At 46.8% G+C, this 24,355-nt stretch overlaps 1 protein-coding gene and 2 non-coding genes across 3 annotated transcripts; all 3 read left to right on the forward strand.

The window, feature by feature from the left end:
- The first annotated feature begins 89 nt into the window (after positions 1-89).
- MORN4 (MORN repeat containing 4) lies at positions 90-23,571 on the forward strand. The gene is made up of 5 exons (XM_088449957.1): positions 90-306; positions 13,199-13,296; positions 14,828-14,942; positions 15,599-15,708; positions 16,686-23,571. The coding sequence occupies exons 2-5, from the start codon at positions 13,230-13,232 to the stop codon at positions 16,841-16,843; spliced, it is 450 nt and encodes a 149-aa protein (XP_088306083.1). The 5' UTR covers positions 90-306; positions 13,199-13,229; the 3' UTR covers positions 16,844-23,571.
- On the forward strand, positions 12,220-12,292 carry TRNAA-AGC (transfer RNA alanine (anticodon AGC)). Its single transcript has one exon. It is a non-coding gene; the product is annotated as a tRNA-Ala (tRNA).
- TRNAY-GUA (transfer RNA tyrosine (anticodon GUA)) lies at positions 12,599-12,688 on the forward strand. The gene is given in 2 exon segments: positions 12,599-12,635; positions 12,653-12,688. It is a non-coding gene; the product is annotated as a tRNA-Tyr (tRNA).
- Positions 23,572-24,355: the final 784 nt, after the last annotated feature.

Below are 24,355 nucleotides of genomic sequence, written 5' to 3' on the forward strand. Positions count from 1 at the left end.
TGTTTCCCAAACCGCCACCCCTCTGCTCGCTCTGGAAGTAAGAATAGGGCCGTCAGAACGAGGGGCCACCGGACTCGGTTTGCCCACAGTGAACATGGCCGCTCGCTATCCAGTCTGAGGTAAAGAAGAGAGGAGCCGGCACCGGCCAAAAACAGTTGGCGGTGATCGACGTTGTCATAGCGACGGTCATCGGGCTCTGCAGACGGGTGCTGGAGGGAATGAGCCGGGAGTCGGACCACAAGGCTGGGAGCCGCCGAGCCAGGGAGCGCTGTCTATGGGGAGCCCCAAAGGCCCGGACACAGAGCAGTGAGTGACACGGCCCCATTACATTATATTACACTACCGAGGCTGCTACTGCTACAATGAAGTGACTCTTAGTTACCGACTATGATGTCCCACTAATGGTATCGCGGCTGAGACTGTCTGTGAGCCGCTTAAAAATACCTGATGATTTCTTCCCCCATGCACATTACTTATATCTCTGCTTTCCCATAGACATTGCTTGTGTTCCTGCTTTCCCATAGACATTGCTTGTGTTCCTGCTTTCCCATAGACATTGCTTGTATTTCTGCCTTCCCATAGACCTTGCTTGGGTCCCTGCCTTCCCATAGACATTGCTTGTATTTCTGCTTTCCCATAGACCTTGCTTGGGTCCCCGCTTTCCCATAGACCTTGCTTGGGTCCCCGCTTTCCCATAGACCTTGCTTGGGTCCCCGCTTTCCCGTCGACATTGCTTGGGTCCCCGCTGTCCCGTCGACATTGCTTGGGTCCCCGCTGTCCCGTCGACATTGCTTGGGTCCCCGCTGTCCCGTCGACATTGCTTGGGTCCCCGCTGTCCCGTCGACATTGCTTGGGTCCCCGCTGTCCCGTCGACATTGCTTGGGTCCCCGCTGTCCCGTCGACATTGCTTGGGTCCCCGCTGTCCCGTCGACATTGCTTGGGTATACTTTTTTTTTGTGCAATTTTATATAATAAAGTTTCAGTAAAATGCCCCAAATTGTTAAATATTGTAATTTACAGAACTGTGCTTGGCATCTATATTGAATTATATGTATTTATCATGCTATAAAATATTCTTAAAGTTTTTATATGTATTTGACACAGTGAAAATTGTGTTTTTTGACGTGGGGGGTGGGATCCCTGGCTTTTAGTACCATACTGTATGTATTCCTAAATTATTGTAATATCGTGGACTGTGAGAGACTGGTTAATTATATGTTCCACATCATGTATCCTCTGCTACATATTGAATTAAGTGTTCCCCACACTCCTTATATTGTAAGCTCCTTTTGGCAGGGTTATTGTCACCTTTTGGCTCATATCATTATATGTAGTTTGTTTGTTTGTGTAATACGTAGGCACATTATATATAAAGATAATGTTGGAATCGTAGAATTTGATGGTTTTTCTCTTTCATGTGAATGTAGTTACTGCAGAGTTTCAGGGCTCTATCCGAGCATTATGAGGCACCGTGCTTAAGTAATGTTGCTGTCTGCCAGTGAACGGACAAAGTGCAATCCAATTAATATCTGTTCAGCACAAATTATGGGCCATATTCAATAAGGGGCGAAAATTCCGTGATGATGACATCATTTTCGCCTATTTCCAATATCCCTGTATTCAATTTCATTGACTTTTCGCCGGTGCGAAAAGTCAATGTAAAAAGACGGGGATAATTTTTCGCTTCCCTTTAGTAGGCAGAAAAAAAGTGCAGAATTGGGGTTTAGGGGTGCAGGCTTAAAAAAAAAATAGCCTGCACCATTGGGAATGGTCCCTAAAAATGATCAGTGTTAAAAAAAGATTTAAGAAAAAAAAATTAGGGACACCCCAAAAAATGTATTAAAATTTTGGGTTTTAAAAAAAAAAATATAGGGAACACACTTCTAAATTAGTGGAATGGAGTCCAGAGTGGTTCCCTTATATGCGGCAGGTGTTTTCTTCATTGCGGGAGTAGCGGCAGGTGCATTTTTTGCAGAAATTTAAAAAATCATTTAAGGGACTTAAAAATATGCTTGCACCCATTTTCAAGTACCTCAAATTTGACGGGCATAGTTATTTTCCCCCCCAAAAAAACCTTCTAAATGCTCTTCTGCATCACCTTCTTCCAAGCCGCATTTATGCACCTGCCGCGGCTATTTAAAAATCCGACTTTCTTCTGCAGGCAAAAACGGGGGTATCCATAGTGATCCCCCATGTCTGCACATCTTTCGGGGGGTTCTACAATTATTTCCCGAAAATTCCTGTGATTTTTTTTTTTTTTTTTTGCGGATCCAAGTTTTGCCGGTTCCCGATTTCGCCAACTTTGGAATTGAATACGGGGAATAGCGGGCACGCGGGCGATAGTTTTCCGCCTGGAAAACAGGCGAAGGAGGCGAAAAGTCTGGACTTTTTGCTTCAAATTGAATACAAGCCTTAGTCTGCCTCCACTTTGTGGCAATTGCTGGCTCATTTAGGCAATGTTTACATAGCATTTTCTCAATATAGAGAGAAAAAACAAAGTGTTTTCTTTGTTTTGTTTTCACTCAGTGTACTCTCAGTTTGGAGTTTTAATGCAAAACAATCAAAAACACTACAGCTAATAGTTTTCAGTTGCTGATTCCCCTTTAAGCGACAACAATTTGCTAAATAATTTATGTATCTCTTTTGTACAGTTAAATTAAATGTGTCAATGTATCAAGAACACTTTGTGCAAAAGTTACTGCTTGGTAAAGGAAACCTAAGATGGCCATGCACTCCAAAACACTCAAAATAATAATGATCACGCTGTTTTGATTTGGTCTTCCGGCACGCTGATTTACCAGACTGGGCGGCGGGGTGATTGATTATAAGCAATCGCCAGTTGCCAATATTACCATTTTGGGGAGATTTTAGTAAATCTATTATTATAAAATGAGTGCATTATAAGGAAACACAATATCCGTGTTCCTGACTTGTCTTTGTATGATGTAACTCAGAGCCCGTGTCAGAAGGTGGGTGGGGGGGTGGGGGGATGCAATATGAGAGAGGCGGAGTCGTCCCATGTTTTATTCTTTCCTGTTATTAAGACAAGTGGTGCCATGGGAGTACTGAGGCAATCACTGCCTGACATCATTTGTGAGGAAGGGGTGGAAGAATCCATTAGACTATTAAATCATCTGATCCTGCTGTCTAGACTTAATCATACCTAAGTACTTTTTTGTTCAACCAGCAGCTCCTTTTTATTTATACATTGCATGGTTACTGTTATAGGAGACGCTTGTGGCATGTCGTTATGTCTTCCCACTCCTTTTATATATTACATTATTTTGTCTTTTAACAGAAATATGTGACCACCCTTTCTCTTCCCTCATAAAGGGGCCCATTTATCAATGATGGCTTTTGCAATGCGGTCAGGGCATGCCTGTAACACTCATGATCGTATTGCAAAAAAGCGATCCTATCGGCCGGATGTATCATACGGGATAGGCAGGGACACGGGCACTGAAAGGAGCCCGTCCCTGCGATGTCTCTGGAGAGCTGCCAGCCAGAGCAGGGGGTGCTGTGCATGCGTAGTCCCGTGGACTGCACATCCGCCATAGCCGGGGAGGGTTCCGGCGGATCCCTCCGCCAGCTTATAGTGTGTGATGTAGCCCATAGGCTACAGCGACTAATGCCACCTTCAGATGGCGTTGGCTGCAGGGGCCAATATCCGGAATGCATCACATTCCGGATATTGGTAAATTTGGCAGAAACCTATGGGGGATGTGGCTGCCAGCGGTAATGGAGGAATCACAGCGGTCCCTCCTTAATACATACGGGGGATACTTAGTATTTGAGGTAAACCCCCGAAAATGGGTGTTTTTACCTCAAATACACTTTGATATATGGGGCACAATGGGCTCTTTCCACTAATTAATATTCTTACAGGACATATACTTTTGAATGATTGTCTATTTATTATTATTATTTATTATTATCCTTTATTTATATGGCACCACAAGGGCTCCGCAGCGCCTTACACAGTACATAAACAAATGAGCACACAAGAACAACAGTTATTAACAGTACAAACAATGCAGGACAAATACAGGATCTATACAAAGTGCTGCATTCAGGGTGTCAGCAACCAAGTGTTAGGTGCTGTTGTAAATTAAAATATAAGTAAGGGAAGAAGAAGCACGTGAGGGAAGAGGGCCCTGCTCGTGGGAGCTTACATTCTAAAGGGGAGGGGCAAACAAACAGGGGTGACAGGAATGGGCTGGATTATGAGGAAGGAACATGGAGTAGTGGGTTAGGATGAGCGCTGGAAAGCTTTGAGGAAGTAAGGGGTCTCGAGAGCCCATTTGAAGATTAGGTTCCAGGGAACAAACTTTTCAAGGAAATTTGAGCTAAGGGGGATGAGGAAAGGTATCTACTCGAGGAAGTTGGAAGAAGCGAATGTCATGAGCATTAAATGGAGAGAATGAAATGGAGAGAATGAAATGGAGAGTTTAGTATGTAAGAGTTGGTGGGGGGGCCAGACGATAGATGTTCCCCAACACCAAGACTGTGTGCAACCTCCAGGCCAGGGAGTGTGAAAGAATGTGAGGCCCCCAAAGGAGATATCTGCAGGAGCAGTGGTGTCAGATGGAAGTAGTGTGTGCAATGCATGGATCCAATAGGCCTCTCTCCTACATAACCTTTTATAGCGGTCTCCTCCCCTTTGAGTTATGGGTATTTGTTCTATTATTATTGCTCTGAGTGACTCCGGATTGGCCTCATGTTCTTGTACAAAATGTCGTGCTATACTGCGTTTTGTCATGCAATTAACAATGTTCGGTCTATGCTCCAAAAAACGGAGGCTGTTTTAAACAGTGCATAGGAATCCACTGACAGAAGCTAAACAGCTGAGAAACATCTACTAGTAATGAGCAGCAATTACAGCTATTTAAACCCCATGCTGGTTCAGTGGATACTTTACCTTCTGAAGAAACCGGGCCCCAAATACCCGGAGAAACGCGTCAAGGAGTAAGGAGTGCTTTGAAAGCTCTGATACACTGCCTGCATATTGGATACTTACCCGATTATCACCTGTGGAAGTGCTGCATTCATTGGGTCCCTGTTCCTCATCAACACACTCCCCCGGCAGTAAATCTCTCTGGACTCTGGTTCCCGATCCACAGCCTAGCCGACACACACTTGCGGGTGGCCAGCACATTGGGGACTGAGACGGATAGCGTGGACAGCTCACACACCCAGAGACCTCGCTCCCGCTGTCAAGCGGTAGAGCGCCGCACCCCACAGATTATACCAAGGACGTTGATTTGCGCTCTGGTGCCCGATCCACAACTCAGCCGGCACATACCTGCGGGTAGACAGCGCACTGAGGATTGAGACTTGACCATCTAGACGGCCAATATCCCCCAGAGATTGCGCTCCCACTGCCAGGTGGTAGAGCACTGCCCTTTCCAGATCAAACTAAGGACAGTGTTTAGGGTGAGTGTGTGATTCCGACAGGCATTATACATCAGTGTACAGCTCTGGAGATATAACGTTTATCTCTGGTAAACCATCTTATTCCAACAGAGCAGAGGACATATTTAGTATCCATTCTAACACAGATACCTGGATAGTGAGTATAATTATACCCACCAATATATCTTGTACGTACAAGTTAACTGTGGTTATCAGATTTCTGATCTCTTTTTTTGGTATTAACCAAGGTATAAACCTGGGATTAATATAAAAGAGCTTTAAAGCAACTTTCTAAGCACTGATATTTATATTTTATATTGTATCATTCATATATCCTGCTAAATTGTTTTATTAAAACCTGTTTTAGCATTATTTTGTGTTTTATTTCAAACAAGCGCACCATTAAATTTTGTCTAATTGAATATGCCCCATAGTGTAGGTGAGGGAATAGGGGGGGATCAGCCGTAGTAGTGATGAGGGTTAGATACAGGAACAGTACAGTTAAAATGCCTGAACTACAGTAGTATATAATAATCAACATGTGTTTGTAGTTGTTAAAGTTGCAGTACCTTCAATTTAGGATAAAGTATTCTCAAAGATGTATAGGTGTGACACAATGGTAGATACTACAGTGTTATAGAGATGAATGGACAGTGGTACAGCAATGATTTAAACATACATACAAAATTTAAAGTAAAGTGGAGCAAACTAACTGGTAGTTGCTTGCAATGCTGAAGCAGGGTGTTGGATAAAGGTGTGTCCAGGTTATAATGAAAGCTGGTGGCTGAGTAGCAGGATTTCCAGAAGGTCAGAAGTTAAATTGTTTCAAAGTTGTAAAGAGTTCTATTTTACCTGTTGTCCTCCTGTGTTACTCTTTAAATTATGCTGTGCCTGTAAGGGAAGCCGACGGTCGAAATGCCGACCGCCGGCTTCCCAACCAGAGCCGTATTTAAGCTGCCCACACACATAGCGATATTTTACCCGATCTGGCCGATTCCGACACATTGGAACTACAGATCATGTAAAATATGGCCAAATCGTGAGTCCCCACTCACGTTCACGATGCGATGCGCATCCCCGGGGAGAGTTTCAAGGGAAATCGTACACATCGGCTGATCGTGAGAACATCGCTATGTCTGTGGGCACCATAAGACCTCATAGGGCATTAAGCAAAATAACGGTTTTGGGCCCCTTCTCCCTTAAACAATCCATAGCACTATATTTTCAGGATCAGGACAGAGGTGACAGGGAAAGAACTGGGGTGACAGGGCCAGGATAGAACAGAGGGACAGGAGAGAGGGGTGCAGGTACAGGAGGACAGAGGTAACAGGGCCAGGACAGAGTTGATAGGCCCAGGACAGAGGTAACAGGGCCAGGACAGAGGTGATAGGCCCAGGACAGCATTGACAGGACCAGGAAAAAGGTGACAGAACCAGAACAGATGGGACATGGAAAGAACTGGGGTGACAGGGCCAGGATAGAGCAGAGGAGACAGGAGATAGAGGTGACAGGACCAGGACAGAAGGGACAGGAGATAGAGGTGACAGGACCAGGACCGAGGGGACAGGGAAAGGACAGAACACAGTGGACAGGACAGAGAGGACAGGAGATAGAGGTGACAGGGCCAGGACAGAGAGGACAGGGAAATAACTGGGGTGACAGGGCCAGGATAGAACAGAGGGGACAGGAGATAGAGGTGACAGGACCAGGACAGAGGGGACAGGAGATAGAGGTGACAGGACCAGGACAGAGGGGACAGGAGATAGAGGTGACAGGGCCAGGACAGAGGGGACAGGGAAAGGACAGAACACAGTGGACAGGACAGAGTTAACAGGTGGATAGTAAAACTAGTAGCCCACTGACCTTACTCCTCACCTTGCCGTCATGGGTCACATGGTTGTGACATAAGAAGTCCTTCAGCCCAGCTTGATCCCTTGATAACTTTGACATTGCCTAGCCTGTGGGGAGCTACCTGTGTGAGTCAGAGGGCGTGCCTGAGCATTAGAGACTCCTTCAGAAGACACACACGCACTTCCGTGTCAGCCCAGCAGAAGCACACACGCACTTCCGTGTCAGCCCAGCAGCAGCACACCGCGCAGCAGCCTCACTTACATTAGTACCCTGCCGGGATTTGACAGTCGGGAACAAGGGCAGATTTACCGCTAGGCAGCCTCCCTTACCATTCTCAGGGTGTCCACTCTCCCTCCCTGATGCTCTTCTTCTCCACAGAGAGAATCCAGACACTACCTCTTCTTCAGTGGCTCCTCTACGGCAGTCTCAGACTCTCTGCAGAACACTGCCTGATCGCTGCACCCGCCCCGCTATAGTGTGAGCCCAATGGTAGTGTCTAGATTCCCCTGCCCTGGCATGTAACTCTGCCTCTCCCCCCCCCCCCCCCCCCCCCCCCCTTTGCTGCTGATACTAAACTGCCTGCTGCCTGTGTGTGCTGGGCGAAACAGCGCAGCAGGGCCAGGTTCTCTCTAGGCACAGATTTCAGGGGGGCCCGGCTACGGGCCCATTGGGACCTGCTGGGCCCTAGGCGGCTGCTTAGGTTGCCTAGCGGTAAATCCGCCCCTGTTCCCAACTGTCAAATCCCGGCAGGGTACTAATGAAAGATGTCGAAATCCCGACGCCTGTCATTATACCTATGCCGGGAGCCAGATAGCCAGCATACCGATCGAAGGCGCGAACAGCCGCCGGGGGGATGGAGGGTTAGGTTAGGGGCTCCCGGGGGGCACCCCCCAGGAGGGTTAGGGTTAGGCTAGGGGAAGGGGTGTTAGGGTTAGCCCCCCCCCCCCGGGAGACTTATGTTTAGGCTGCGTGGAAGAGGGGGTTAGGTTTAGGCACTTAGGGGGGGTTTAGGGTTTGGCACTAGAGGAGTAGCTTTGGGTTAGGCACCCCTAAGGGAGGGTTGGGGTGGGGGGGTAGTATTAGTAATACTCGCCTAAATCCCCTGTCGGAATTTCCACTACTGCCAGTCTGCCGTCGTCGGGATTTGAACCTGATTCCGCCTGTAATATCACTTTGAAATAAATACCTATGCATGTATGCATGCGGCCTGTATCCTACTAAATATATAGTGAAGCATACATGTGTAGTAACTGATTGCACCCCACCCCCCTGTAACCTCACCCACACCAATGAAAGTAATACAATTCTAAAACAAACAGACCCTAAACAGCATTCCATGTATCTAGAAGTTACTATATAGTTATATAGTCAGAACTTAAGTCACCTGGGATTATGGAGACATTAAGTAATGACAATATACCTAGAAAATCAGTATATTCAATCAGCACTGGTATTTCTGTATCAGATGACTGGTGCCAATAGATCCAATAAGAAGTTAGTGCTTTTGCTCGTGTTCTTCTTGTTTGTTGTGTGGGTGTCAGCACAAGGGGTGTATAAAAGCTCTTTTAAGAGGGATATTTGAGCAGTAAACACTGATCTATACCTACAAGATGTTGACCTACAGATACTACCACTGTAATCCGACTATTGTTTTAAATCCCAAGACTAAAAACCCCTTCCCCAGACAGGGTCTCATAGTATCCAATCATCCATCCGATCAGCCTGATCCACCCGATAATTGGATAGTGTGTACGCAGGAGCGTTAGCCGATTATCAGCTTCAAACGCTCCTGCAACGGCCAGATCGGGATGTCAGTACCTGGTGTGTTGCGCACGCTATCTTGTTCCCGATACCTTTCAGCCTCATAGGTGTGTAGTGTTCACTCTAGGTGCAGGGTGCTGGTCAGTGAGGGGGGCATATTTTAATTTTGAAGGCCAAAATTGTAGACTTGATGTATTGCTACAACTACAGTAACTGTAGCGATGCATCACGTCTAAAAGTTCACCTAGAGTGAACACTAAGGGGCATATTTACTTTAGAAGTGAAGATGTTGCCCATAGCAGCCAATCAGATTCTTAACTTAATATTTGTCTAGCACCTTCGAGAAGATAATGGCTAGAATCTGATTGGTTGCTATGGGCAACATCTCCACTTCTAAAAACCCGCACTTAAATATACCCCTGGGGGTGCGCAGGAAAATGCATGATGTAAGCCGAGGCGTGCGGTCTTACATCGTCCCTAAATGTTCTGTATTAATCTGGTTATGGGCACAATCTAGGACCACTGTGCCACAATGCAAGGAAGGCGAGGGTGGAAAAGATGTCCGTATGCATGGCACTAGGCTAACTTTACTTCGATTACGTTTAAAAATCAAGAATCAAACGAAAGATAAATGTGTGACTCAACGGGCGGAATTCAATGGTTTCCAGCCCGACGGAGCTATTCAATTGTTGCTCCTGTCGGGCACGATCAGCTGCCTGCGCTCCATTTCAGCTCGTAGCCCCAGGGGGGTGCGAGCTGAAATGGGCGAAAAGTTACCTGTTGGGGCGCCCAAACGGCACTTTTCGCAATCGCACCCAGCACTTTGGTCGGGGGTAGCCGATTTATGCTGCTAAACCAGACCACTATGGGTGCAATCAGCGCGAAAAGCAGGAACAATTGAATAGCGGCCCGCGATCTCCCGTCACTTTAGACGGGAGATCCGGACCGCGGAAACAATTGAATTACCACCCAAAGGGGGGCGATTCAATTAAGCGCGCTGTTAATAGCGCCGGCAAGGAGTTCCCAGATCTATTAACTTCAGCGTGCTGTTAGGCCTACTAAAGGATTTCTTCTCGCACCCTCGCGAGGAGGAATCCGACTAAAGTGCCAGCCGCGAGGCTGTTTGATGTCTTGGCGGGGCGCTAACAACCTCGCGGCCGGCACCTTAGTTGGAGAATGCTGGTTCTTGCAACTAGACAACCAGCTTTAGTCGCGCTAACCGGTATTCTCTGACCTAAGTCGGTCTTAAAAGAGCGCTGAATTGAATAGCTTCCTTCCCACAACACGCTGAATTGAGTCGTCCCCAAAGTAACTTAGTTGCGATTATGTTTACTGTTTCCTAGAGAACTTATATTTTCAATAATATATACAGAGGTGTGCAAATTATTAGACTATAACAAGGAATGTATAGACAAAACTCTTTTATTGATACACTGTCTACAGCTATTGATTCTTTGTATGGTGGGCCTAATTCACTACACATCGCTATTGCGATCGTAGCTGCAATTACACACGCAGGTCTGCTGCAAAAATGTGCTAATTAATGCAATCACAAAGCCATCGCACAGCCAGCATAGAGACGCCCATTACCGTTCCCGCTAGGATGTTTCAGCCGGGCGCCGCGCAATGCCCTGAAACAGCCTGCGGGTGCCGTCCCCACCCGTGGGTCGAGGTGTCCTGCGGGTGGGGAAAACTGTGGTGTAGTGGTCACCGCCTGTGAATGTATGCCAGGCGCATGTGCCCAGCATCCATTCGTATTGATAGCATTTGGCGGCTGCCCAGCATGTCAGTAAGTGCCGGGCACACCCCCAAGATTGACGAAGAGGGGATGCATCTTACAGACCTGCCCCCTTTTTCCTTGGGCAGATGTGCTTTTTCTTTGGGTCCCTGCCTGGCGCCAGACCTAGAGTGAACACTAGCCCACTACCGCTATCTCACATCCGTAGTACCTTGCAGTCCTGCGTATACATCGCTAACCGAGAAACATCGGCCCCTCACGCACAATTACAGCAGGTCTGACCGTGCTCAGGATTTGCTAACCTCGTCGCACGCAGTGCGTATGCCGTCGCAGTGGCTAATTTATGCACGTCCTAGTAACTGCGTTCAAACGGACAGGTTCGCCTGCGTTTCGCCGACCACTCCCCTGTCACAACCCCCATCTATTCTCCGGCGGTGACCGGGTCACCGCACTTTTCTCCACCCGCGGGACACTGCGTCCCGCGGGTGAAGACTGCACCCGCAGCCTGTGAGGGCAGGGTGCTTTTTGCCCTCCAGAAGGAGGGCAGGGTGCCGCACCCTGCTAAAACAGCCTAGCGGGAACGCTGTGTGTGTGTGTGTGTGTGTGTGTGTTCATAAATTGTCTTTTAATGCAGCCTCTAAGTGAGGTGCTGACTTCATTTTTATAAATGTTTTAAAAACAATGAATATCTTAAGGTGCCCACACACATAGCGACATTTTACACGATTTGGCCGATTTCGATGAATCGTGACGACGAATCGGGTAAAAAAGGTACAAATCGTGAGTTTATACTCACGAGCACGATGCCGATGCTGTAGGGCAGATTAGCCAATCTGGGATACAATGCATTGGCTGCAAGATGGATCTTTAGTCAGATTGGACATTTTTAACTCCAAATCGTGATCACGACAGCAAGGGAGCTCCCGTGAAAGTTCATGAGGAAATTGGCCATAAAATCGTATCGTGAGGACATCGGTATGTGTGTGGGCACCTTCACTGTTACTACATATGGGCAGCTGGACCAGCACACACTGGTTCTCCCAGGAGACATGGATTTATATGATACATCTTTCACCCATGGTTGGATGTGAGCTGACTTATTTATATGCAGATGTTGAGATGTACAGTATATGTTAGATATGGACAGTATATGTTAGATATGGACAGTATATGTTGGATATAGGACTTCTTTTATTATATACATTTATTTTGGTACCTTAGACAAGAGCTGACATTACTAAGTGTCACTGCCTGCTCTTCTGGCTCATGTTTTATCTGTAGAGCCCATGATGTGCTCAGAGGTTAGGGGGACAGGAGGGTGTATTGGGGTGAGTGACTAGAGAGGTGTCAGACAGTAGAAGGTGTTACACGCTGATGCTGCTCCTTTGCACAGGATAGACTATGATCTGCCTGTAGGAAACCCTGAAGAGCTGCTGTGTTGCTGAGCAGCACTGGCCGGGGGATTAGCTCAGATGGTAGAGCGCTCGCTTAGCATGCGAGAGGTAGCGGGATCGATGCCCGCATCCTCCAAATCTTTTTTTTTTTTTCCCCTTAACTCTATTTCATTATTATATTGTTACTATGGGTGGACTTATTTTTTATTATATACATTTGTGTGATAGCTAAACTGGTATTGGACAAGAATTGCCATTACTGATAGTGTCACTGCCTGCTCTTCTGACTCATGCTCAGCAGTGATGATTATCTGTAGAGCCCGTGATGTGCTCAGTGGCCGGGGGGCGTATTGGGGTGGGTGACTAGAGAGGGTCAGACAGAAGACAGTGTTACATGCTGTAGCCGCTACTTGGGGACTGCAGTCAGGGCGGCTGTACAGAGCCTTCGATAGCTCAGCTGGTAGAGCGGAGGACTGTAGTGTTGTACCGTGCAGGAATCCTTAGGTCGCTGGTTCGATTCCGGCTCGAAGGACTTTTTAATTTGTTGTGAATGATATTCTCAATATGTGTCCTGATCACGGGAGGGGAGCCCCTAATGCTTCTTTTCACTAATCCTATTGCATCCGGTTTTAACACCACATTTTGCAGAATGTCACCTGCAGCCAACACACTCACAGCAGAGTGTAAAAAAAAGTTGTACACCTAAACTTGACAAATGTTCCTAATTGCTCTTTGTATATAAAGTATCAAACATGTCAGGTATAGCGCTCAATAATGTATTAGTAAGTTTTGCAGCCTCTAATTAGAAAAAAAACACCGAGACTGTACAGCCACCAGGTGGCGCTATATAGACTCACTCTTGAAGGTAAATGGATGTTTTACATTTTTGTTAATTTTACACGTGTCTCTGTTACAAAAACATGGGTTATTCCTATTTACAGTGACTTGTTTAGTTGTAGATAAAAAAAAAAACATACTGCAATTTATTATATTTTTGGTTTTCTGATGGATAATACATTTATGTCCTTGGTTCTCGTGGCAGGTTTTACCATCACCTGTAAGCCATTGGCAATATGACGCTGATTAAAGCCTCTTATACCTATTCCACTGGGGAAGAGTACTATGGAGAATGGAGGGAAGGTGAGAAATACACACTCATGGGCTACTCACTCAGAACGGCCAGCAATTGTCTATTTAACAACAGGGGTAACTGATGAATCCGACGTACTGGTGACTCTGCAGAATGGTTCCCCAGCAACATGTTATTCTGTAATCATTTAACTATTGATGCCTTAGTACAGTTTCCCAAATTTGGCCCTCCAGGCACACTAACAAGTTTAAGAATATCCATGCTTGAGTACAGGTGACTTGGGGCCTGAATTAGAGACGGACCCTAACGCGATGACAGCTGAGTCTTCATACGCAACGCAGCCGCGAAAATATGCTAATGTGTGCAGAGATCACCCCGAGCATAAGGACGCCCACTGCTGCCTCCTTACCAGCGTGCGACGACCCCATACCTGCGTAAATATCGGTAACATCGACTCGCATCGAGCGGCCATCTTGCCTTTGCATATGCATGCCCCATGTAACAGCGTTTAAACGGTAAGGCATGCCGATTTTTTTTTTTGACCACCCCCCAAACACTGACAACCTGTAAATCACTGTGCACTGTAGTCCTATGTGCGTCCGTAATCGCAGTGCGATTGTAGCGTCACGTGCAGTGCGGCCTACATGCATGCGCGATGGCAAACAGTCGCTCAATCTGCGTACGGAATCGCCCTTGCGTTCATCTCTGAATCGGGTCCTTTATTAGTACCTCAGTCATTTTGATTTAACCGTCTGTGCTGAAGCAAGGATACCCTTAAAACCTGGAGTGTCAGGGGGGGCTCATTCAGACCCGGTCGCAAGCGCTGAGCGCTCGCAACCGGGTCGATGTTTCCCCACTGGGCATGCGCACGTCGGAGCCGGCTCCGACGTGCGCATGCGCGAGACCCGGCTAGCGACGGGCGCTCCGTCGCTTCGGGTCTCGCACCAAAGGGGGCGAGCTGTCGATGGTGAGTGACAGCTCGCCCCGTTTGGGAGGCGGGCAGGGGGCGTGGCCGGCCAAATGGAGGCGTTCCCGAAGGAACGCTTGCCATTTGGGGGCGGCCCCACTGATATCAGCAGTGATGTCAGTGGGGAGCTTCCTGCTCGATCAGAGCAGGAAGCTCCCTGGGACTTGCGAGTGCCGAGACCCAACCTTAGGATCTCGTCGCAAGCCCCGATGGTCGCAATGGTCTTGACCATCGCGACCATCACCCTGGTCGGTCGCTAGAGCTGTGGGTGGTAACTCACAGCTTAGCGATCGACCAAGAGGTGGCACTACCAGATGCAAGCGACCGCTTGCATCTAACGACCGCCTCTGAATGAGGTCCAGAGTGCCTTGTGGAAAGTTTAGAGAGATATCGCTATAGTTTAATGTGGGAATGATTGATGTGACTACAGTACTCTCTATTTATAACTCCACATCTCACCATCATGTATATAATCTGCAATGAAAATGAATCCTATAAGTTATGCTGCCCTTTTATTTGCCCATGTCTAATAGAAATAGCTGGTGTCATACAAAGGTGTAGGGTATGACACAGTACAGCAGAGAAATGAGCATTCTGCTGCCCTCTATCTGCAGGTCGGAGGCATGGCGTTGGACAGTTACTATTTGCTGACGGGACCCTCTACATAGGACAGTTTGAGAATGGACTTTTCAGTGGTTATGGGGTCCTGAACTTTCCAGATGGCTCAAGGTGAGTCAGAATGCACTGGAGGGAAAGAGTACAAAGGAAAAACAAATGTAATTATAATGAGACAGTTGTATACTGTATAAAGTGCTTTCGTCACCTGCTGGTAGTGGAAGCCGGAGCCAGTTTGTGGCACAGACTAGTTCTCATGTGGCATGAGCACACAGCTTATAAAGTCTTCAGTTCCTAGTGATTTGGTGGCTATGCTCTCATGAATATCTGCTAAGCCCACAAAATTGCAGCGGCTACTGTTTAACATTGGCAGGGATGTGCAGAGATGGTGGACTAGTTGGCCTTGGAAGTTTGCAGTTCACCCAAATACAGTTATCCTCATTAATCCACTAGTTATAAAGAAAACAATACACTGTAGGTACCACTTTGCCTTGCACATCATAGACCGCCTCTCGTTGTCTAGCATTGTATTGAATTCCTACATTCTGCAGTTCACTTGTGAAAGTCAACTTTAATTTATCAGTTCTTCAAAGCACCTGGTGGTGGTGCTGTTGCTATTTAAATTATAATTGCTTCGGGATGAAAAGAGGACTCATCCCTTACGCAATTTCCTAATGCTTTCGTTGAGTATTTTTGTTTTGTATTTTTATGTGTTAATCCGCATACTGCATGCCGCAATAATCTTGTGTTTTTCCTCCTGTGTTAATAAGGTACGAAGGGGAGTTCGTTCAGGGAAAATTCCAGGGCACGGGTGTATTCACTCGCTATGACAGCATGAAGTTCGAGGGAGAATTTAAAGGGGGCCGGATTGATGGTTATGGTAAGCTGGATCTTGCCTTGTACTGGTCTGATATTTATCAAGCTCTTAACTTCTGGTCTTCTAACTGCAGAATAATAATAACACTACAGTGAGACGTGTGATGTGAGATGTGTGGCTTGTACCTGCTGGCCACTGTCTTCCATCACTAGTAACTGTTTCATTTCAGAGTTTTTTCTACAACTGTTTTTACTTTGTTAAAATAGTCTTATCATTCATTAACAGAGATAACAACATGGCGTAGAATGCAAGACTAAAATATTATCACAAACACTCTAAAAATCATTTTATTTTGCAACACCTATCTCAAAAAAATGTAATGACTTCAGTCTGAAAGTCCAGTTACAGGAAATTCTGGAAGTATTTTATTGTTAACAATTCTAGCAATACATTATCTCATTGTAGATTTATTTAAAGACTAGGAAAGGGACCCGGCATAAGCCGGGTCACACCACTCTGTCCGCTTCCTACCCCATCCCGATCCATCCTACCCCCTCACTCCCGCAGCCATATACGTTCCCTGTTCCCAGCTGGGTCTCTGTCCTCTACGCTGAACGTCTGTCCCGTCACTGGCTACAGCTGGAGCCGTTTGGAGGGGGTGCGTAGGTTCTAGACGGGAAAGACCTTAGCAGATATAGATGCCAATCATTGGTGGCAGGGAACCTTCCTTATCACCGGATATAGCAGTGATTAAGGTATGTAACGAAAACCCTCGCCAGGAGAGCGGCCCTTCCCGGCGTAGAGGTGAGCAGTCATTATCACTTAACCCCTTTCCGACATTGCGTAGTTTCCACATGGTTTTACCCTTGATAAATAGACCCCTTATGGTTTGATATGTCTGTTTAGTGTAGTGTTCTTAATGTAATTCTTTCAATCTATATCCCCATCATCATTTACATTGCTAAATAAACGGAACGCGAGCCTACATCTTTCTCGTGCTTTGCATAAGCTCTGCTCCATTATCTGATTTCCACCCACAGGACTGCTGACGTTCTCCGATGGTTCCCATGGAGTTCTGAGGAACGAGGGTCTCTTTGAGAATAACAAGCTGGTAAAACAAGAGAAATGTCAAGCGGTGATCCAGCGGGCTGTAAGTGCCTCCAAAGCGTCCTGCTGCCTGGCGGTGAACCAAGTGTAGAGGGGCCTCGTCAGCCTGGCAAGGGCCGGCTCGCCCCCCCCCTCCCCCCGTCACATCCTACAAGTGCACTCATCTCTTCCTTTTGGTTTGTTTACACTGCTTGCTGGTAATAGCAGACAGACTGCTGCTTTCAGAAGCTCTTTTTCTCCACGGTGCATGTGTGTGTATACGACGCCATATATGATCGTCAGAGAAAGGGATAAGCTGCCGCTTTGCCCTTCCAAGTGCAATGGAACTTACACAGTGCCTCCAGACAAAGAGCCGACCTTTGCTTCATAGCATCTCGTAATGAAAAGAATCGATAACCGTATATTCCGATATTAATATATATAAATCCACAACACTAAAATTCTTTCCACAGAGTACGTTAGGGTTTTTCTTTATTGCACCCTTATATACAGTAATAAAGCTAATAGCATGGAGATTATATTTTAAGAACCGAAATGCAATGTCATTCTCAGAATAGAGGAGCAAATGTGCCCTTACGGAGCCTGGCATCCATGGGATACAGAAAATTAAAGACCGTTAATTAAAGTTTCACTTAAACGTGGACATAAAATATTTATTGCATCAGAATCCATTACACAGATACAAAGTATGAGACCTAATGAGCAATAACCAGGTGCGCTTTGCTATAGCAAGACACCACCATATGCAAACGGCAAGTAGGTCCAGGCAAACGAATGTTCAGGTAATCATTGTATGTTGCCATATTATATGTAGGTCTGATAAAAACGGAACAGATAGCCAGCAATGGGCATGTTACAGTATTAGTTATAGCAAACGTTTTATTACGCATGTTCTAATGCCGCCTGGGCCCGTAAAAATGTACGAAGTCTGCAGCTGAAGAGGTATCACCGACTGGCTGCTAGCCAAGTGGCGCCCGGTTAATTGTGCGATAGTCAGGGGTGGCAGTTTCTGTAAGAAATTGCTTGCAGGCACAGCGTTCATCAGAAGATGGATATGTTTGGTAAAATTAAAGAAGTATTCAATACTGGTATTTTGTTCTACCAGTTAAAGCCCAACTTCCCCTAGGCAACATGCAGAAACTGGGGAAGCCTTTTGGATATCCTGGCCTGCCATAGTTCATGTGAGTCTCTACCACATCCTCTCACCACCTACTCGGTGGTTCGTTCTGGCGCTACCGGCAGGAAGATTTAGAATTTTTGGCTGTGATGACGCCTTGTGCTTCGCGCCCAATGAATGGATGGCTGCAGAGGGTTAATTGCCTTACAAATGGCTTTGGTCCCAAATATCAGATTTGCTGAGTTGGCTGAACAGGGTCTTACTGCTAGGAAACATGCCAGGGTTTAGTTCTGAAAAAAAAATCGCATTTCTAGATTATGTCTGACCTAAATCTGTCAGGACAATGTTCTATTGATCACTGCAGATACAAGGTATATGGAATGCATACAGGGTATATGGAACTTCTAGAAGGAAAACAAAAGGAGTTATGCAGAGCTATATTCTTGCATCTCTGGGGAGAACTGTATCAGTGTACACAGCGCAGATCGGCTAAGAGACGCCAGGTGGGAGTGACGTGTAATCGTCTCATTATACGCTTGTTCGTTAGACAAGTTGAATGTATATTCCATCACTGTCCTGTGTGTATCACATGTATTGATAAGATATTTCACCTCATTGTTTAAAGACAGCTACTAAGCTATTTATTGTATTGCATGCCTTTAGTCTCTGCCAAAACCTACTGTTACCTTGTTCAAATCTATATGGGCTATTTGTGTGCAAAATGAATGAGAACCCGACGTTCCGTCACTACTTTTGTCCACACAAGCTACGATACTGGCAATTGGTTCAATAATAGTGGGTCATTGGAGAAGAAATGCCACAGGGTTTATTAGTGAAACGTTACACTAAAAAAAAAAAAAGGCAAAGCTAGTCGGCGAAGTCTGTATCTGGTACACTTGCGACGAGTACCTCCATACTAATCATTGGTAGTGTCAGAAATATTACCTAATTAGTAGCAGGAAAGGACCAAAGACCACTTGTATAGTTGCAGAATATGCGAAATAATTTTACGTAAACAAATCGCTAATTAAATCCTTTACGGTGCTAATTTATTTTTAAATATGTACATTTATATTTTTTTATTTTATTTTTTTTTTATTTCTTAGACTGGTCCAACTAATATTCCCCCCCAATAATGTGTAGCGTTTGCATACTTACAGTCTTGGGGCGAGCAGTGCTAGTATACTTTAAAGTACAGTTACATGACTGGTGCCTGTATTTCAGTTGGCTGTGTCCAGCAAAGCGGCTAATTTAGTACACTGGTGCGGTGAGCATGGAACCCATAGTAACCAATCGGATTGCCGGTATCATTTTTCACCTGCAGTCTAGAAAATCAAAGCCAGGAGATGACAGGTGTGCATTACATTGCATGTACTTTATAGCACTACGTCATTCAATAAGCCCAATAAAGTTTATTGAATAACATCTGATTTATGATATAGAGCAATGAGATGCTATTCTGAATCCAATGAGCGAAAGCTACACATGGAAAGGGGGAGATGGCATAAGTGAGACAAGGGACCGCCATTACAGCAGTTTACTATGCATCATACGCATTCGTCCCATTTATATTTCCATTGCTTATTAAAGTTTTATGGAGGGCAAGTATTGCAATTGGATTTACGTCTTTACAATTCAGAGAGTGTTGCCAGGTCACGCTGCGTCTGACATGCATCACGAGTCCTGCAAAACAAAGGTCACGGCAGCATGACATTATCGAGCCCCCAGTTTCCCGTAACGCCGCCGTTTGGCTTAATCGGTTACGGGTGGAATTTGGATCTCACGTCTTCTTTTTTTTGCATGTGATTCTGAGAGTCTCCTGAGGCGACATTGAGCTCTTTCCTGTGAACACAGCCTTAGGTTTATCTGCCTTATGTTTAACAAAGTGTGACTAAATCTAATCTGCTTTGTGTGTGATTAACACTGCAGCATTGTTCTACTAACAGATGATGTTTTCCCCAAGTGTTGGCGAGAAGTGAGAGGAGTCTGACTACCAGACGTTCATGCCTGCAGTCAGCAGCATGGCTCCTGAGCCTCCTGGGGGGATCTAGCAATGCAGAATGGGTAGTCCGTTCGGGTTGGGTATGAAATACCGGCAGTTGGTACCAGGTGTCAAAATGCCGACAGCAGCATCCCGATGCTCAATATCCCTGACAGGGGGTATGTAAGTATTCTAACCCTCCCTCTTATGCCTCTAACCCTACCCGTTAGTGCCTAACCCTAACCGCCCTTGGTGCCTAAACCTAACCGTCCCCCCTTAGTGCCTAACCCCCCAGTGGTGCCTAATCCTAACCTTCCCCTTCCCCCTCCAAAGCCTAACCCTCCTTAGTGCCTAACCCCCCAGTTCTGCCTAAAGTCCCCCCCCCCCCCCCTTTCCAATGGGGCTTAACCATAACCTATGCCCGCCAAAGCCTAACCACCCCCATCTGCTATACTTACAATCGGGATGGCGGCTGTCGGGATTTAGACGCCTATGTTAAGTCACGGGATTCAGACGCCGGGATTTTAACAGCCAGCATCCCGTCCGCCGGCAAACTATCTACATCCCGTCCATTCAACCATATAGTGGTACCGGTACTATATTGTTACCGGTATGCACTCGAGCACTGAAATGCGTCCTTAGTCTAAAGCAGTGACGGCCGCCATTTTGTGGGCTGAACCAAATTTCATGACCATCCTGATAGTAAGTGAGAATACAGTCCAATAACAGGCTGCATACTCCTAATGAACCGGATTCTGAGTTGGAGACACTTCCATTCGGCCGCGGCAGCTTACTTACTTCCTGATGCTGATATGAGAATCCTCCCGCGCGCACTAAGAATCTGTGCGTCTGCATGTGGAGGCCTATCCCACCCATTTGATGCATTGTGTGACCCGTCAGCGGACAGATTAATCCGTATGCACTAGCGAATCCACATCCTGATCTGGCCCACGTGCAAAATCCGATAACTTTCTTTAGCCTGTGCGCAGTGTGCCGAGATCTGTGAGATCTGGCCGTGTTTCCACTTGCGTCTGACTTGGCTACATTATAGCTGCATGATCTGTGTAGCCATTGGATGCATTTTAGCTCAATAGCAAATGACCACAAGCCAGAGTACTTACTTATACATGAATTCCATGACCTATGTGTAATGTAAGTGTGAAGGGGACATATCACGTCTTCTCTAGCCCATTGCTTACAAAGCGGCAGGGGGTCTGAGAGGAGGGTGGGGTAGGTACAAATTTCCTGGGTCCAAGCCTGTCTAGGGGGCCCAGGTCAGCTTGAGAGGTGGAGCATCGGCCCCAATTTGGTGCTTCATAGGGAATTGTATGCAGAGTGGGGCAAAGCCACGCCTACACATGTAACCACACCCTCTATCTAGTACCTGGGTGTGTCTGATGTCTTGGCCGTCCTGTATGGGGGGCTGATGCAGATGCCCAATTGCAGTGCGTATCTTCTATCTTTTCGCTTTGCTCATGCTCTTGAACCAAGGGCCTGAGTCAGACCCGTTCCCTCGGCTGCGTTCCCACGTAGCCTGACGATGTTTGCAATCTGCGCATGCGTATAAGACGCAGTGCGCAAAACAGTCCATGATATTGCGAAGCGATCGCACCCTCTACACAAGACGCCCTGCAAGCATGAGTGACAGGTCGTGCCGTTTGTGGGTGGTGACGGGTGGTCGATGGTAACGGGGATGTGGTGGTGCGAGCGCAGGCGTGTCTGTGCATCTGAGCATCATTTCAGGGGCGTGCATAATGGAGACGCATCGTCCGCGTACACGTCACATGGCTGAATTACACCCAGCAGCACTCGCAGTGCTCGCGGTAGGGTATGGTCAGCCACAAGTGCTGCGTATGTTACCGATTGTGTAATACACTTCCTGGAGATGACGTATGTTACTAAGGGAAAGTGGGCGTCTTGTGTCAGGCTGGTGGGCGTCTAAATACATACCGCGATCGCACTACAAGACATAGTGGGCGTACTAATGTCTTGCTAGCGATCGCGGGATTTGCATACTGATAGCTGCGTGTGAACGCATCCTAGAGAACGGGTCTGTATCAGGCCCCAAGTGCGAGCGATGCAGGATCGTGCGCATTTGTGTTGCCTTTCCACTTGTGAAACCAAGCGCAGAAGGCACAAGATGCGTACAAATTTGCATACTGTGTTTTCCTCTTGCGCGCTATGCGAGTGCACCTCTGGCCGAGTTGCGTGGTACTCGGCATCATGCCAATAGTGAGTACCACTGTTCCCACGCTAATCCTACAGCTGCTATTCCTCCTAATGCTGGTGGGCAGATTAGTTGAACTGTATTTGTACTTTAATCACAAAGCTATTAATAAGAGCAGTTGTGCCCTACGGTTAGGTCTCAATTCAAGTAGGCTAAAGGACCTCTGATGTCACAACCATGTGACCAGCGACAGCAGGGGGAGGAGCAAGGTTGGCTCAAGTTCAGAACATGGGACCCAACGTGTACCCACGAGGTAGCTCGCCACAGGTTACTAATCCCAATAGATGTCCACGTAGATAGTAAAACTGCTAGACCACTTGCCCCTCCCCCTGCCGTCGAGGGTCACATGGTTGTGACACCAGAGAGGTCCTTTAGCCCAGTTGGTTCTTAGCATCATGTGTACAAATGCATTACCGGACAAAACAAGCCGCAAGCTGGATAATTGTTGTTGATAAAAGTTGCGTGTCTTGCATCTGTCATGTGTATGGGATGGTTGTTCGGCTTGAAAATGGAGCAGTGAGAAGACAATAGTGCTCTCTGGTTCCAGAGCATGTCTCTGATCTGGTTGTCTTCCGGCTGTGCCTGACAACCAGATTGCAACATGTGGGGGGTGATTCGGAGTTGGACACAATTGCAGTAGTTGCTGTATGTTTTGGCGCAGTCACTACGGCGTCTTTATTGTAATACCAAGGCTGATGGGTGCCTAATTGAGACACCCACCTGCAGCTGCGCGTTTCCATAGATGTATGTACAAAGATGTACTATTGGCAGACCATTGCCCGGACCTTGGAACATTGCAGTTGCCTATGGCAGCCACAGAATGTCCGACTGATCATGGCCGCCAGTGTCCGCGTCTGTGGTCGCTGGCACCGACACGCCTGCTACTGACAGCCTCCTCCCCTTCCCCAGTCATTACCTAGAAACGCCCATCAAAATTGCATGGATCTGCATGTAATTTCCATCTGCGTCTCTCTGCAGTAACCATTGCAGCTCATGCGCGGTTTGGCCTGTACAGCTGCCCAGAGGGAAACCATCGGACACTTGCGGCCGATGGCTTCCCTGCGTCCACACCTGAGTCGCCCCCTTAATGCGCAGGGTTTTCCTGTATTTTAATTGAATTCTTTTCTTTTTTTTTTTTAACCTTCTAGAAAATCTTTTATTTGTTTCTGCTGACCAATAAAAGCTATAGACATCGGGGTGGAAATAGCCCCAATTCAGAGTAGTGGGCATATCTTGGGAGCAGTGTGCCAATCAATGGGGTCACCAATGTATTGAGACGTTTGTGATGTAAATGTGATCTTTCTCCATTAGGAGAATGCGATATTTGCTGTGGTCATCGCCTCCTTGCTTAACGTATGTGCGTAGTTTAATATCCACTTACAGTCTATGAATGTCTAAAATACACTAAAATATCTGTCTGTATTGAGAATTGTGCCTTGGCTGTCACATGTCTGAATTCTACTATACTTGAATTGAAGTTGAAATAAAAGTTACATACAGAATACTCCTCTCTCTCTCTGTGTCTCTGTAACGTCCGGTATGTTGTTATGTGATTATATTGCTCCCTATATGTACAGTATATAGAAGAATTGGGCAACATGTTCCTCTCCCTGCTGTGGATTGGCGGTTTTCATGCTGAGACTTGTGGTACCACCACATCTGTACAGACACTGGTTGCCTACGGGTGGTATAAAATAGAACGCTGCGCTTTCAGTAACGTTTAATAAATGAATCGTCTGTGCAGGTGCCAGGAAAAGCTTCTGATTTGCAGTCGGTGGAACTCATTCACGACCCAGCTGGATGACCAGCATTCTACCCTCTATGGGGGTGTACATCGATAGATAGCCTAGGATGCAGACGCAGAAGGGACTCCTGTTTCTAATTGTTCCTCTGCCCCCAGCATGGGGGTCAGTGCATGTCCCGATACGAAATGACGATGGCTGCAGTGCCGACACAAGCTGTGAACAGGATGGACAGACGCACAGGGATCCAGTATACACGGGCGGATTCTCCCATCAGTATAAGTATGTAGGCTGCCATGGCCGTGTGGCCAAGTGGCTGTGGATGCATCCGATTTAGAGGCAGGCCCAGGATATGGAATGGGGTCCCATCCATGGCTTGAGTAGCCAGGGCCGTAGCTAGGGTAGTGCGGCCGGTGCCATCGCACAGGGCACCACAGGGCAGGAGGTGCTGTTTGGCCCTGTCAAATTTCTGTTTATTATTATTTCTGCTTGTAGCTTCCTCTTATTTCACCCCCAGCATCTCCTGGCCTCTCCTA

This window comes from Taudactylus pleione, unplaced genomic scaffold, assembly GCF_031769625.1.
Source record: "Taudactylus pleione unplaced genomic scaffold, aTauple2 ptg000502l, whole genome shotgun sequence".
Classification (NCBI taxonomy): Eukaryota; Metazoa; Chordata; class Amphibia; order Anura; family Myobatrachidae; genus Taudactylus; species Taudactylus pleione.

What these genes read in the sequence shown, in the direction of transcription:
- MORN4 (XM_088449957.1), top strand. Translation starts at nt 13,230, where the DNA reads ATGACGCTGATTAAAGCCTCTTATACCTATTCCACTGGGGAAGAGTAC. An exon ending in CTATGGAGAATGGAGGGAAG is followed by an intron (nt 13,297 to 14,827) that starts GTGAGAAATACA and finishes CTCTATCTGCAG; the next exon opens with GTCGGAGGCATGGCGTTGGA. An exon ending in GGGCCGGATTGATGGTTATG is followed by an intron (nt 15,709 to 16,685) that starts GTAAGCTGGATC and finishes TTCCACCCACAG; the next exon opens with GACTGCTGACGTTCTCCGAT.